The sequence below is a fragment of the Scyliorhinus torazame genome, chromosome 17 (assembly GCF_047496885.1).
Source record: "Scyliorhinus torazame isolate Kashiwa2021f chromosome 17, sScyTor2.1, whole genome shotgun sequence".
Classification (NCBI taxonomy): domain Eukaryota; kingdom Metazoa; phylum Chordata; class Chondrichthyes; order Carcharhiniformes; family Scyliorhinidae; genus Scyliorhinus; species Scyliorhinus torazame.
In genome coordinates, this window is record NC_092723.1 from 111039040 (window position 1) to 111053470 (window position 14431).

General features: G+C 50.8%; 1 protein-coding gene across 5 annotated transcripts in view; it reads left to right on the forward strand.

The window, feature by feature from the left end:
• Nucleotides 1-13604, forward strand: part of hagh (hydroxyacylglutathione hydrolase) — a 35278-nt gene extending 21674 nt beyond the window's left edge. For 4 of the 5 annotated variants that reach the window (XM_072480873.1, XM_072480875.1, XM_072480872.1 and 1 more), the window contains exons 8-9: nt 5750-5829; nt 11536-13604. In XM_072480873.1, the coding sequence (XP_072336974.1) occupies nt 5750-5829; nt 11536-11635 (180 nt within the window). In that variant the 3' untranslated portion in view covers nt 11636-13604. The remainder of the gene's footprint in view (nt 1-5749; nt 5830-11535) is intronic. The other variant, XR_011935812.1, reaches the window with a different exon arrangement.
• The last annotated feature ends 827 nt before the right edge of the window (nt 13605-14431 follow it).

Consider the following 14431-nt stretch of genomic DNA (forward strand, 5'->3'; position numbering starts at 1 on the left):
GCCTCAACCATTGGAAAGAGCAGGTCTTTAAAATGTGAGGCTTAATGTTTCATGGTAGCAGACCTGATTTAACCATCTCACTAAATGTTGTGAGTATATTCTTTGCATGATGCAAGAGGCTGGTGCTATTTGTTATATTGCATCGCCTATTACCATATACATCTAACATACAGCAGCAGTATTATCCTTCACCATTGCTGGAGCGAACACCACTTAACCGTACGCGGAGAAATATTTTCCTTTAGTGATGGTGCAGAAGCAAGTTAGAACTGACCTCGTCTATACTGCCAGTAACAAATCAAAAACGAAGCAAAATGACCACCAATTGTGCTACCCCCTGTTCCCTGTGCCTGAGTCCGTACTAGGAGTTATGATGGGTTTTATATAAGACTGTGCAGCAGGTCACCATGTAGGGAAAAGATGTGCTTAATGACCTAGACACACAAATTGCAAAGATCATTGGCAGGAAGAGTGAAAGAAAGATTTGTATTTATATCTTGCCTTTCACAACCCCAGGGCATCCTAAAATAGTTTACAGCCAATTAAGTGTAGTCAATGTTACAATATAGGAATAATGGAAGCCAACTTGTGCACAGCAAGCTCCCACCATCAGCAATATGTTAAAAACCAGATCATCTGTTTTAGTGATGTTGGCTAAGTGATAAATATTGACCATGACACCGATGTTCCCCTCTTCTTCAAAATAGTGTTATAGGATCTTTTACAATCAACTGAGGTAGTAGACGGGGCTTCCATTTAACGCCTCACACCAAAGACTCTGATCATGCAGCACTTCCTCAGTATTGTACTGGAGTGTCAGCCTAGATTTTGAACTCAAATCTCTGGAATGGAACTCAAACCCACATCTTTCTGGCTCAAAGATGAGAGGTTAATACGGTGGTTAGGCCTCCTCATTTCTGAATGACAGCAGTAGGGAGTCACCATTAGTTAATGTCATAAAGGAGAATGAGGCTTGGTAAAGGGATAGGAAAATAAGACCTAAACTGAAAGTGCTGGAAAAATAAACAGAGTGAACATTTTGATCCAGTATGTCTCTTCTGATGTGTTAGGCAGGTCGGTTCGGTGTGGACTGCACTTGATGCACTTATGCGAGAAACACCTCTAACACTGTGGAAGATCCGACACAGTTTTATTGAACGATAGAACTAACATACACGCGGTGGGTGCGTGGACCGGCAGGATTGCTGGTAGATTGGTGGCTTCGTGGTCGGGTACGGCCGGAAGAGGCATCGTAGGCGGCGGGGCACGCCGGTCAGGTAGCGGGCGTGGAACCCTTCGCAGTGCCCGTCTGTTGCGCCGTAGCAGGGAGCCATCAGCCATGCGGACAAGGAACGATCTTGGGGCCACTTGTTTGAGTACAACAGCTGTGGCTGACCAGCCGCCCTCAGGCAACTGTACGCGAACATGATCAGTTGGGGCCAGCTCGGGCAGATCCGTGGCATGGGCATCGTACGTGGCTTTCTGTTGGGCCCGTGACTGCTGCATTTTCTGTGGGACCGTGAGGTGGTCAAGGTCGGGAACGTGGATGGCTGGAACTGTGGTCCTCAGAGTGCGATTCATGAGCATCTGGGCTGGAGACAATCCAGTGGACAGTGGGGTTGCCCTGTATGCCAGCATCGCCAGGTTAAAATCGGAGCCTGAATCTGCAGCTTTGCACAGCAGCCGCTTTACAATGTGGACCCCTTTTTCAGCCTTCCCGTTTGACTGCGGGTAGTGGTGACCGGAGGTAACGTGACGGAAGTTGTAGGACTGTGCGAAGTCAGACCATTCCTGGCTGTAAAAGCAAGGACCGTTGTCGTTCATTACCGTGAGCGGTATCCCATGCCTGGCGAATGTTTCTTTGCTGGCTTTGATTACCGCCTTCGACGTGAGGTCGGACAGTTTCACTACTTCTGGGTAACCCGAGAAGTAGTTGGCCAGGAGTACGTAGTCACGCCCCTTGGCGTGGAAAAGGTCTACGCCTACTTTGGACCGCGGAGAGGTCACGATCTCGTGCTGTTGCAGCGTTTCCTTGGGTTGAGCTGGTTGAAACTTCTGACAGGTAGGGCAGTTGAGGACTGTGTCAGCAATGTCCTGGCTGATGCCCGGCCAATAGACCGCCTCCCGAGCTCTGCGTCGGCATTTCTCGACCCCAAGGTGACCCTCATGGAGTTGGCTCAGCACCATAGCACGCATGCTCTGAGGAATTACGATTCTGTCGAGTTTCAGAAGGTTTCCCTCCACCACCATCAGGTCGTCTTTTACGTTATAGAACTGGGGACATTGTCCCTTCTGCCAGTCATTGCTGAGGTGCTGCATCACGTGTTGCAGCAGAGGATCCTTGGCTGTCTCCTCACAAATTTGGACCACCCGTTCGTAAGAGGCCGGAAGGTTCGAGGCACACAACTGCACTTGGGCTGCTATGTGGCAGATGTGGTAATGGACCTGGACAGGGCATCTGCAACGATCAGCTCTTTACCTGGCGTGTAGACCAGTTTGAAGTCGTAGCGGCGTAGCTTTAGAAGAATACGCTATAACCAAGGTGTCATGTCATTTAAATCCTTCTGAATTATGTGGACCAGAGGCCTGTGGTCCGTCTCTACCGTGAATTTCGGCAGGCCATAAACATAGTTGTGAAACTTGACTATTCCTGTTAGGAGGCCCAGACACTTCTCAATCTGAGTGTACCGTTGCTCAGTGGGCATCATGGCCCTGGAGGCATACGCCACTGGAGCCCAGGACGCAGAGTCATCCCGCTGGAGGAGCACCGCCCCAATGCCGTCCTGACTTGCATCAGTTGATATCTTGGTTTCCTTGGTTGGGTCGAAGAACGCTAGGACCGGGGCTGTCGTGAGTTTTGCTTTCAGCTCGCGCCATTCCTCTTCATGCGTGTGCAGCCACTGGAATTCCGTCGACTTTTTGACGAGATGGCGGAGGGCCATTGTGTGGGATGCCGTATTGGGAATGAATTTCCCGAGGAAGTTGACCATTCCGAGCAAGCGGAGGACTGCCTTTTTGTCCTCCGGGGTCTTCATGGCGTTGATCGCCGAGACCTTGTCGGCGTCTGGCCATACGTCCTGCTGCGAGATGTGGTTACCTAGGAATTTGATCTCCGATTGACCAAATGAGCACTTGGTCCTGTTGAGCTGAAGACCATGTTCATGGATTCTTTGGAATACCTGCTTGAGGCGAGCGATGTGTTCCTGGGGCGTTGTGGACCAGATAATGACATTGTCAACGTACACTCGCACCCCCTCGATGCCCTCCATCACTGTTCCATGATGCGATGAAATACTTCTGAGGCAGATATGATGCCAAAAGGCAGCCGGTTGCAGCAGTAACGACCAAATGGGGTGTTGAACATGCACAACTTGCGACTGGACGCGTCCAGTTGTATTTGCCAACTGTGGGCTCTGTGACCTTTGCTATGATGCCCTGGTCTTGGAGGTCCTGTAATTGCTTCTTCAGACGATCCTTGAGGGGTGCCGGAACCCGGCGAGGTGCATGAATTACAGGGGTGGCGTTCGGCTTGAGCAGGATTCTGTATCGGTATGGGAGCGTGCCCATTCCATCGAACATGCTGTGGTACTGCGTGATGATGTCATCTATGTCGGCTTGCAAGTCTCCATCGGGCGAGGCCGTCGCCGGTGATGGTGACATGGTGTGGACGCGTTGAACAATGTTCAGGAGCTTGCAGGCACGAGCACCGAGCAGAGATGCTCTGTCAGGCCTGACGATTTCAAACCGCAGTGTCGCCTTGGTCGCCTTACTGAATACCCCCAGTTGACAGGAGCCTCTGGCAGCTGTGGCGTTGCCATTGTAGTTAAGGAGCTGGCAGGCCGGTGGAAGAATGCTTGGTCTGGCGCGGATGGTGTCGAGGTCGGATTTCGAGATGAGGTTCGTCGATGCGCCGGTGTCCAGTCTGAACCGGATGCGGGCCTTGTTCACTGTGAGGACAGCAGACCACTCGTCGTCGGGATCCACACTGAGGATCGAGAGGCATTGCGTAGGTGTGGTGGAAGGCAACGCATGTGTAGTTATGATGCCCACCCGGTATGGGGACTTGAGGCACTCAGCATCAGGGTCTGTTGGGTTGTCGGGATCGTAATCTGGCATGCCTTGTTGTATAGAGGGGACACTTCTGCACCGCAGCTGGCATCGCTGGCTGCTGAGCGGTGGAGCAGATCTGCAAAGGGCTGCGTAGTGGCCAAGCTTGCCACACTGTAGACTCCGGCATCCTTTTGCCGGACATTGCCGCTTTAAATGGGCGGAGCCACAGTTCGGACACGTCATGACGTTGACGTCAGCGCGTTCCGTGCACCATCGCGCATGCGCAGTGCGGTCGGTCGACGTACGCACCTACGCAGTCAGGTTGTCGAGCTTGTCATCCACTCGATCATGCGCAGGGACCCGGGAAAAGCACGCGAAACGGCCACTCTCCTCGATGCTCAGGCCCTGCATTTGTGCAATGGCCTGCGTCCATTCCGCCTCATGGGAGGCCAGCTTCGCAGTTTCTGCCGCCTGATGTGAGAGTAACGATTCTTAGCATGCTCATGGACAATGCACGTCTCAATAGCGACAGAGAGGGTCAACTGTTTGACTTTCAGGAGCTGCTGCAGAAGGGAGTCGGAGTGGACCCCAAAGACGATCTGATCCCGGATCATGGAATCAGCCATCGAGCCATAGTTACATGACTGTGCTAGGATATGAGGATGGGTGACGAAGGACTGAAAAGGTTCATCCTTACCCTGAAGCCTCTGCTGGAAAACATACCGTTCAAAGCTCTCATTCACCTCAATTTCGCAGTGGCTGTCAAACTTCAGCAGGACTGTTTTGAATTTCGTTTTGTCTTCGCCGTCAGCGAACGTAAGGGAGTTGTAGATGTGGATGGCGTGGTCCCCCGTGGTGGAGAGAAATAGTGCGATCTTCCTGGCATCCGATGCTGCTTCGAGGTCGGAGGCCTCGATGTACCAGAGGAACTTTTGCTTGAAGAGCTTCCAATTTGCGCTGAGGTTGCCGGAGATGCGGAGCTGCGGAGGAGGCTGGATGTTTTCCATGCTACCAGATGGCTGCTTGCTGGTCAATGTTGATTCACTCGAGGTAGGTCCGTCAATTTTCAATATCACACCGTGGTACCATGATGTGTTAGGCAGGTTGGTTCAGTGTGGACTGCACTTGATGCAGCGATGCGCGAAACAGACCTCTAACACTGTTGAAGATCCAACACGGTTTTATTGAACAATAGAACTAACATACATATTTAACTGTGGGTCGACACTATACTGAACTGACTGGAGACCTAGTACTAGCCTGACCAGACTTACTAGCTACCGCATGGTGTTTGCACTGTGCTAACTCATGGACTCTGACTGTCTCAGTGGCTGGGTCCAGAGAGAGCGGGAAACCTAGTGCCCTCTGGCTTTATAGTGGTAGTGCCCTGTCTGGTGATTGGCTGCACTGTGTTGTGTGCTTACTGGTCATCCTGTGTGTCAATCACTGCCTGTCTGCATCTCATTATATATATGTGTGGATATTATGACATCTTTGTGACTGGCTGAAGTATTTTGCTGGATATTAAAGTAATTTACAGCAAGATTTCTTACTTTCTTTTAGGACTGGATCCTCAGGTTAAGTACACAAAGTATTCTGCATAAGTAGCTAACTGTTATAATGCATTAATAGCTCATTACCAAGTTTTGGGAAATCTAAATCTTAGACTCTTAGCGGTGTTTTTTGTGCTTATTTTTAGGAACACTATGGACTTGGAAAACCTACCATCCCATCCACCATTGGAGAGGAGTTCAGCTACAACCCTTTCATGAGAGTGAGGTATAGTGAAATCCATGTTTAACTTCTCTAAGACCCGAGGGGTGGGGGGATTCTCCGTCAGCCAATGCCAAAATTGGGAAAGTCGATTGGGGGAAAATCGATATTCACGCCAAATTTCAATTCTCTGGTCCCTCGACAGCGGCGTCAATGCTTTCCACTCTGCATGTACAGTAAATGCCGTTTGCATATCATTGGCGGGCCTGAACCGGTATTCTCCGAGCCCTCCACGATTCCCCACCTCCATCGGGTGAATTCCCAATGGCGTGGTTCACTTGTGCTTTTAAAAATCGAGAAACAGGCGACCTGACAGATGAGGGAGTGAGAAGAGGTAAGTCATGCAGAGGCGCGACCATGGGCTGTCGGTCCTGACACCGGCTGGGCTTGGGGGGTAGGGTACTGGGATGGTGTTCCGGTACAGACCACCGTTGCCGCAGCCTGGAAGGCAGCCCTCTTGCTGCGCACACTGACCACCCACCTTGGCGCTTGGTCTTGCAACGTGACACCGACCAATGGTGGTCTTCCCCCTAGTCGCCGCAGCCCTTGAGGATGCCCTGTGGCTGTACGAGCTGGAGCTGCTCGAGGAGGAGGAAGCTGCAGCAGCAGAGCGGGCAGAAGAGGGACAGAAGACATGCTGAGGATGGAGAGCCTGCTGCTCAACAGGCTGAGGAGGAGATACAAAGGAGGCACCACATGAAGCCTCGCATGTACCGGCATCTCTTGTCATTCGAGGACCTGCCGGACCGGGCATGCTGTCGGAGACTCCGGCTGAGCAGGGATACCATACACATATCTGCCAGTTCACCTGGCACCGTAGGGGGAGGCCACCCGCTCTCGGTGGCCGTCAAGGTGATGTTCATCCTGAATGTTTAAGCTACGGGGTCCTTCCAGGTGCTGATTGGGGACCTGTCCGGAACCTCACAAAGCTCGGTGCACTGTATCACAGAGGAGGTTGCCGGGGGGGGGGGGGGGGCGGTCTACGGATGACAGGCCACTCTTCACAAACCGAAAAGGGTTACACTCGATGAACTTGCATGTCTGCGCCCGTAACCCGGACATGGAGCCCGGACAGGCACAAGGTGCGTGCCAGGACCAATGCACATGGGATGCTCTGATCGCCTCCAGGTTCACCAAGTTGGAGAGTGCCCCCCCCCCCCCCCCCCCCCCCCCCCCCCCCCCCCACCTGCAACCTCCTCTGTGATACATACCTGCGGCACTACAGTGTATGAGCCCTGGGTTGGCAGTAACAGCAGGTATGGTTCTTTGGATGGAGGATGATGACAACCCGCTCTGCGATGAACTCTGGTGCTCCGCATCGTTTGAGAACGTCTGATTCCTGCCCACGGTAGCACCTGAGTGATCCCTGTATGCGAGCTTGCCATCCCTCACACAGTCCCATCGGTTCCCTGGGGTGACGGAGGTGGTGATTGTGAGAAGTTGGGGTGAAACCCCGGAGCGGTGAGTGCTGGCAGATCGGCGGTCCCTCAGCTAAGTCCACCCTCAATATCTGCCGATTCTTCCCCACCCACCGGCCAGCCCTGACCAGCCCACCCCTCACACTCTTTTGACAGAGCACCGAGGCAGGTTATAACATTGTGCACAGGTGTTTCATGTGAAAACATATATACAGAATCGTGCCCTATCCACTATCGCAAACTGTGCCCTGCACCTGTGCTGGTATCTACTTTTCTGGCCTTATGGGCCCTAATGCTACATCTAGGTGAATTCCTAGACTGTACATCAAGAGGTGACCTGCTGAGATTCCCACCGTGACCTGTGTCACCTTTGGTGGCCGTCTTCTGGGGCGACCGGGCCTGTATGGGCCTGGTTGCTGCTCAGGTGTCCTAGGTGGTGTGCTGCCACCCTGTTCTGCCCACTGCCCATCTGATGTGCCAAGGACAGGAGGGGGGCAGTCCAAGGTGCTGCAGTGTTCCGGCACCTCCCCCGCGGGTGTTAACAGCATGGGTCCCATCATCTCCTCCTCGCCTGATGCACGATCAATTCCACAAAGACTTGAGATGGGTACAATTGAGGCTTTATTGCTCTAAGATGTGTGGCCTCCCACAGCAGCTGGCATTGCTGCAGCATGGAGGACACACATTTCTACTCCGCCTACTGGGTGGAGCCAGCAGGCAGTGACAACAACGTACCTGTAGTACAGGTCCTACCATACATCACCTAATAGATGTGCAACAGTGGTTCACCACATCGCCCGGGGTGCCTGATGGCCCCCGGACTACTCCATGGGATGGGGGTCCAAGCGGAGTTAACCCCTGAGGCTCCACTGCCACCTGGCGCTGCTAGTCCTGGAGGCCCGTTCTCGTTTCGACCAGGTTCTGCATGCTCGCGACTATGGAGCACAAGGAGTAGACCACCTGCGTCTGGGTCTTCGCCACCACCTTCTGGGTCTATGCCACATCTGCCAGTGACAGCGCCATCTCCCATTGGGACTGAGCCACCTCCCTCTGGGTCTGTGCCATGTTGGCCAGCGCCTGGGCAATGCCGACGATGCTCTCCGCCATGGCCCGCTGTGACTGGGCCACGCTCAGGAGCGTTGTTGCAATAACCAGGTGGCTTTGGCACATGGCTACCTATGAGAGGGCAGCCATGTCCTGGGCCTCAGCCACCGCCTGCACAGAGTGCCCAATGCTTTGGACACGCTGATCCATTGGCTGAAACCCTCGCCCCTAAGGCCTCCACTGCGGATGCCACCCATGTGTTGTTGGCCTGGGTGGTAAGCATGGTCGGCACAACCTTCTACTCCTGCATGTGGTTGGACTCCTCCAACCAAATCTGCAGGTGCTGGATGCTCACCGATAACCCCTCATGCAGTCCCTGGCTCTGTGACTTCATCTTCATGATCGATGGGACATTCCATTCCAGAAGCTCGAAACCCATCTGGACGGCAGCTAGTCCCTGGGGTCGGCCCGCCCTCTGACCGTCCACCCCCTCAGGAGTTCCTACTTCCGCCTGCTGTACCAGAGCTGTATTGCTTAATTACACTAAATTGCCCAACTGAGGTGATTGTCTCTGGGTTGATGGGCGGTGTTAGAGACCGCTGTGATGGTAGATGTATCATACCCAGACGCGAGTTCCAGGGTGTCCTGGGATTCGGACCGATGGCTCCTGTCCATGTCGGTATTGTCCTCGTCGCTGGTCAGCATCTGGGTTCTGGCTGTGGCTGGGGACAGGGGCGGGGAACACCTGAAGGGCCCGCTCCAACACCAGCAACTCCTGCAAGATGCAAGACAATGCATGATTAGACTGGAGGCCGGGGAGTGAATTGGTGTACAGGGGGTGTGTTGAGGAGGTGAAAAGAATTGTGTTTGGGTGGGGGTCAGTAGCGATGGTGGTGTGGCTGTGAGGGTGGTGTGGGGATGGTGGTGTGTGTGGGGGTTGTGGTGGGTGCGAGAGTCATGTGGGGGTGGGGGGGTAATACACATGACACGAGGAACTGCAGCTCAGTGGGGTCTCATTTCCTCGTCCAATGCCAACCACCACCCCGGCGACTGCCCTTGGGGCCCACCGACCACATCCAGGGCCCTCTCCTCTGCTGCCCTGAGGGGCCACAGGTTCGGGGTCCCCCTCCAGTCTTCATCCACTCCCAGAGGTTATGGGTGGCGTTCTCCTGGGGTGGGGGGGGGACACAGTCCGGAGCGTGTTACTCAAGGCGCTGCCCTTCTCTGCAACCTACGCCCAGGCCCGGAGAACAGCGGCAGCTGGCAGCTTCCTTCCCATTCCCTTCCGAGATACAGGATCGCCCACCTCTCCTCTATGGCTTCTAGCAGGGTTTGGAGCTTTGCATCTGAGAAACGAGGTGCCGGTCTCCTCGCTGCCATCTTGTTGGCTGGGATAGTGCATGTGGAGAGTAGTCTGTATATGCGGCTGCAGCTTGTCAGCGTCCTGCTTGTCAGTGTGAATCTGCCGAATCCCGTACAGTTTCCCATTGGAATTGATTGAATTCCACGTGGGCTGGTGCTAGCCCCTTAACGGTCGTTGAATCGGCCCAGGTGCAGTGCCAGTTTGCTGCCGTAGAAGTCCACGAATCCTGTCCCAGCACCAACACTTAGTCTCAGGAACGGAGAATCTGGCCGCTTGTCATTCTTCAGAATTCAGACTTGTTGCCAAGGAAGGAAGAGAAAAAGAGCCAGTTACAAAAAAAAAAAATTAACTTCCTCTTATTAAGCTTATGTATTTTTTTAATGATTGACATCAACGTAAATGAGCATTATTTTGATCTTGGAAAGGGACATCTTTCTGTAGCCAACACCCTCCCAACTCTGAGAAACTTGCAAATTAGTCGATTTAGGGTCAAAGTAATCATTGCTTCATCCTGTTTAGCACAGGGCTAAATCGCTGGCTTTGAAAGCAGTAACTTAATTGAAGCCTACTTCATTTCATTTTCATTCATAAGAGTGGAAATTAAATTAATAATAACATATTTACGCTTAGTCCTGGTGCCTCACTGCGCTGAGGACCCAGGTTCAATCCCAGCCCCAGGCCAATGTGAGGTTTGCACATTCTCCCCGTGTCTGCATGGGTCTCATCCGCACAACCCAAAAAGATGTGCAGGTTAGCTGAATTGGCCACGCTAAATTGCCCCTTAATTGTAAAAATAAATAGGACAATCTAAATTTATAGGGGCTGGTTTAGCACACTGGGCTAAATCGCTGGCTTTTAAAGCAGACCAAGGCAGGCCAGCAGCACGGTTCAATTCCCATACCAGCCTCCCGAACAGGCGCAGGAATGTGGCGGCTAGGGGCTTTTCACAGTAACTTCATTGAAGCCTACTTGTGACAATAAGCGATTTTCATTTCATTTCATTCTCATTTCCTTCATTTTTCCCTTGATTCCTTCATGCATCCTATCCTCTGGAGTTTGTGTGCAGCTCTCTGCTATCCCAGCAAAGAGTTCATCTGCTGCACCAAGCAGCATCTTTCACAAATTACCTCCTCTTACTCAAGTAACTATTTGTGTTGTTGAGATTTGAGCACCGGATTCCTGGGTGCAATTCTCCCATCGGGAGACTAAGTCCCGACGCCGGAGTGAAAACCGGAGTGTTTCACTCCGGCGTCGGAGGCCGTTCCCAGCCCCCTATTCTCCCGCCCCCGGGGGTCTAGGAACGGCGCCGCGTCATTTACGCGCGCCAGGTTACGCGGCGCCGCGTAAATGACGTGACCGCCGCCGCGTAAATGACGTCACCCGCGCATGCGCGGTTGCCGTCCTCCATGCGGCCGCCCCACAAGAAGATGGCGGATCGATCTTGCGGGGCAGCGAAGGAAAGGAGGTCCTCCTTCAGAGAGGCTGGCCCGCCGATCCGTGGGCGTTGATCGCAGGCCAGACCCCTTTTGAGCCCTCCCCCCGGTGCAGGAACCCCCCTCGCCCCCCCCCCACAGGCCGCCCCCCCCCCCCAGCGTTCCCGCCGGCAGCGACCAGGTGTGGATGGCGCCAGCAGGAACCTGTCGTGTTGGGCAGGCCGCTCGGCCCAACGGCAAGCAGCGATTCTCCCAGCGGCCAGCCGTGATTCGCGCCGCGCCGGTTTGGGGGGGGTGGGGGGGGGGAGAATCGCATGCGGGCGTCGGGACGGCATGGCGGGACTTGTGCGGCGCCCGGGCGATTCTCCCACCCGGGGTGGGGGGGAGAATTCCCCCTGTTCACGATTGGGATTGAAGGAGTGCTAAATTCTAAACAGCAACATTATTTTTACAGGGAGAAGAGTGTACAAGAGCATGTTGGAAAGAAAGATGCAATTTCTACAATGGATGCAATCAGAAAAGAAAAAGATAAATTTCAAGTACCAAAAGATTAGCTATAGCATGCATTAACACTTAACTCCAGCACAGCATCTTCTAGTGTGCCTGGAGTAGCAGTGGCCTGCAAAATATGTGTTCAGCAGTGAATGTTCCTTTAAGTAAATTAAATCACTTTGCTGGCAGAATATGCAAAATGTATATAGACTTTCATGTGTTGCAAATCATTTATGATAGTAATTATTTTTCGTGTATAGGACTTTAGTCTTATCATGACTGACTTTCTTCCATTTCTCTCTTTCATCCCCCAGTCCTCCTGCCCTCTCCCAGATGTTCAAGTAGAACATTGCAATTTGAAATCCTAATGTTAACTTGTCACTTAGGCTTGACAATCATGTAGTACTGAGTGATGAATAACAAGCATTTGCACAGAATATCTATTCCCGCTGATGGGAAAAAATGTAACTCGGCAACTTGGTCCACTCAAATTCACCATAAACCCATCATAAAATTCTGCCCATGGTGGTTAAAAAACTCTTTTATTCACAACAATTGGAATTAGTTTCAGATTTGGGCTGAATTTGGTCACTCTGTTTTTAAAATCTATCATTTCTGCCTTGGGTTGTGTACTCCATCAAACTCCCAGTTTGACTTCCCATCACACATTCTATTAATTCATTTCTGAACTTTGCAAATTGTGAAATCCTCTTTTAGATCAGATCATTCCCCTCTTGGTTAGTTGTAGATGATGGTGATATTAAATGGGAAATGTTGAATTGTGTTTTAAATAATAAGATATTTTGACTTATTTTATGCATATTGATGGTAGAATTAACTTTCAGTTAAGAATTTGTCCATTAGAAGAATCAAAACTGAATTCATTAAATGGCCTGCACCTTGTCAATTGTGAAAAGTACACACAAATTTGGAAAGATGAACACCAGATTTGTTTATCTCCCTTTGTGACAACACTACAATTAATCAAGTATACATATGCTTTTCTTAACAACTACATGGTGGCACAGTGGTTAGCACTGCTGCCTCACAGTGCCAGCGACCCGAGTTCAATTCCAGTCTTGGGGGACTGTCTGTGTGGAGTTTGCACATTCTCCCTGTGTCTGTGTGAGTTTCCTCCGGATGCTCCGGTATTCTCTCGCAGTCCAAAGATGTGCAAGTTAGCTGAATTGGCCATGCTAAAAACAATTGCCCCTTAGTTTCTGAAGATGTGCAGGTTAAGTGAGGTTACGGGGATAGGGCGGGGGAGTGAGCCTAGTTGGAGAGCTCTTTTGGAGGGTCGGTGCAGACTCGATGGGCCGAATAGCCTCCTTCTGCATTGTATGGATTCTATGGAATATAACCATTCCTGTTTTATTGCACATCACATTTAATCTTTGCCCTCCTTGGAGATCTTTGATCGTGTAGAGGATCTGTATTTGGGAATTCCTTTTTGTAAAGTCAAGGGCCATTAGGGAAATGTAAAGAATGTGAGAACCCATTGTGATGGCCACAACTAAATTATTTTGTGATCTCTGATATGATCTAAAAGCTGAGGATAAACCAAGTAACGATGCATTGATTTAGGATTTGAACCAAAATTAACTGCTGTGTTGTAGATTGGTTCCCTGTAGACTTGTAGCTAAAATGATTGAATTTATTTATATTACACCTTGCTTGTTAATCCAGAACCTTCCACTTTAGCATAGATGCCTGTGTAGGCAGTCAATAATGAGATCTTGATCAAAACAAAAAGTCAATATGAAATATGATGCTGACTGTGCAACATTACGTTTTTAAAATTACTCCCAACTCTTCCCTTCAACATTAGAATTGGGAAAATGACTTGTTGTCTGCTCCTTCCTTCTTGGCTTCCTCTGGTGGAATTTCTGTACTAATAAGCTTCTGAGTCGACAGGTGAACTGTATACCTGATGATTGTGCTTTTGGTTTTAGTAGCATTCTTGGAATTGTTGTGTTAATTTTGCAGTTATTCAGTGAAATATATTGAAAAAATAAAATGCTTTCTGTGGTATTCATTTGGTTTACACGGAACTCAAAATCACTGATTCAAAGATGAACTGCATTTTATAAGAAGAAAAATGTCAACTTTACATTTTCTGAAACATGGAACAATTTTACGAAGAGTAGCAAACCGTGGGGTAGCACGGTGGCACAGTGGTTAGCACTGCTGCCTCATGGCTCCAATGACCCAGGTTCGATCCCTTAGGTCACTGTCCGTGTGCCCACTCTCCCCATGTCTGCATGGGTCTCGCCCCCAAAACAATGTGCAAGGTAAGTGAATTGGCCAAGCTAAATTGCCCCTTAATTGGAAAAAAAGAATTGGGTACTCTAAAAAGTTTGTTAAAATTTCTATTGTACCAGTACATCTGTGCACGAGTTTATTTTTCAAAGAAAGACTCGCATTTATATGGCGCTTTTCACAAACACTGGACACATCAAAATACTTTACAACCAATTAAGTATTTTTGAAGTGGAGTCACAGTTGTAATCTAAGAAACGCACAGCCAAACTCTAACAAACTGCAATGTGACAATGATCAGATAAGGGCCGGAATTCTCCAGCCGGCGGGATTCTCTATTCCTGCCTGTAGTGCGCCCCTGCCCGCAGTTCCCTGGCAGAGTGGGGTGGCTTCAATGGGAAATTCCATTGATAAGCGGCTGAAGAAGAGAATCCCACCACCAGTGACCGGCGCACCGCCGAGAAACACAGCTGCAGGACCTGAGAATCTAGCCCAAGCAGTTTTTCATTATGTTGATTGAGGAGCATATATTCAGATCACCAAAAAGAGCTATCCTTGTCTTCAAAATGGTGTTATGCGATCTTTTAAAACCACTCGAG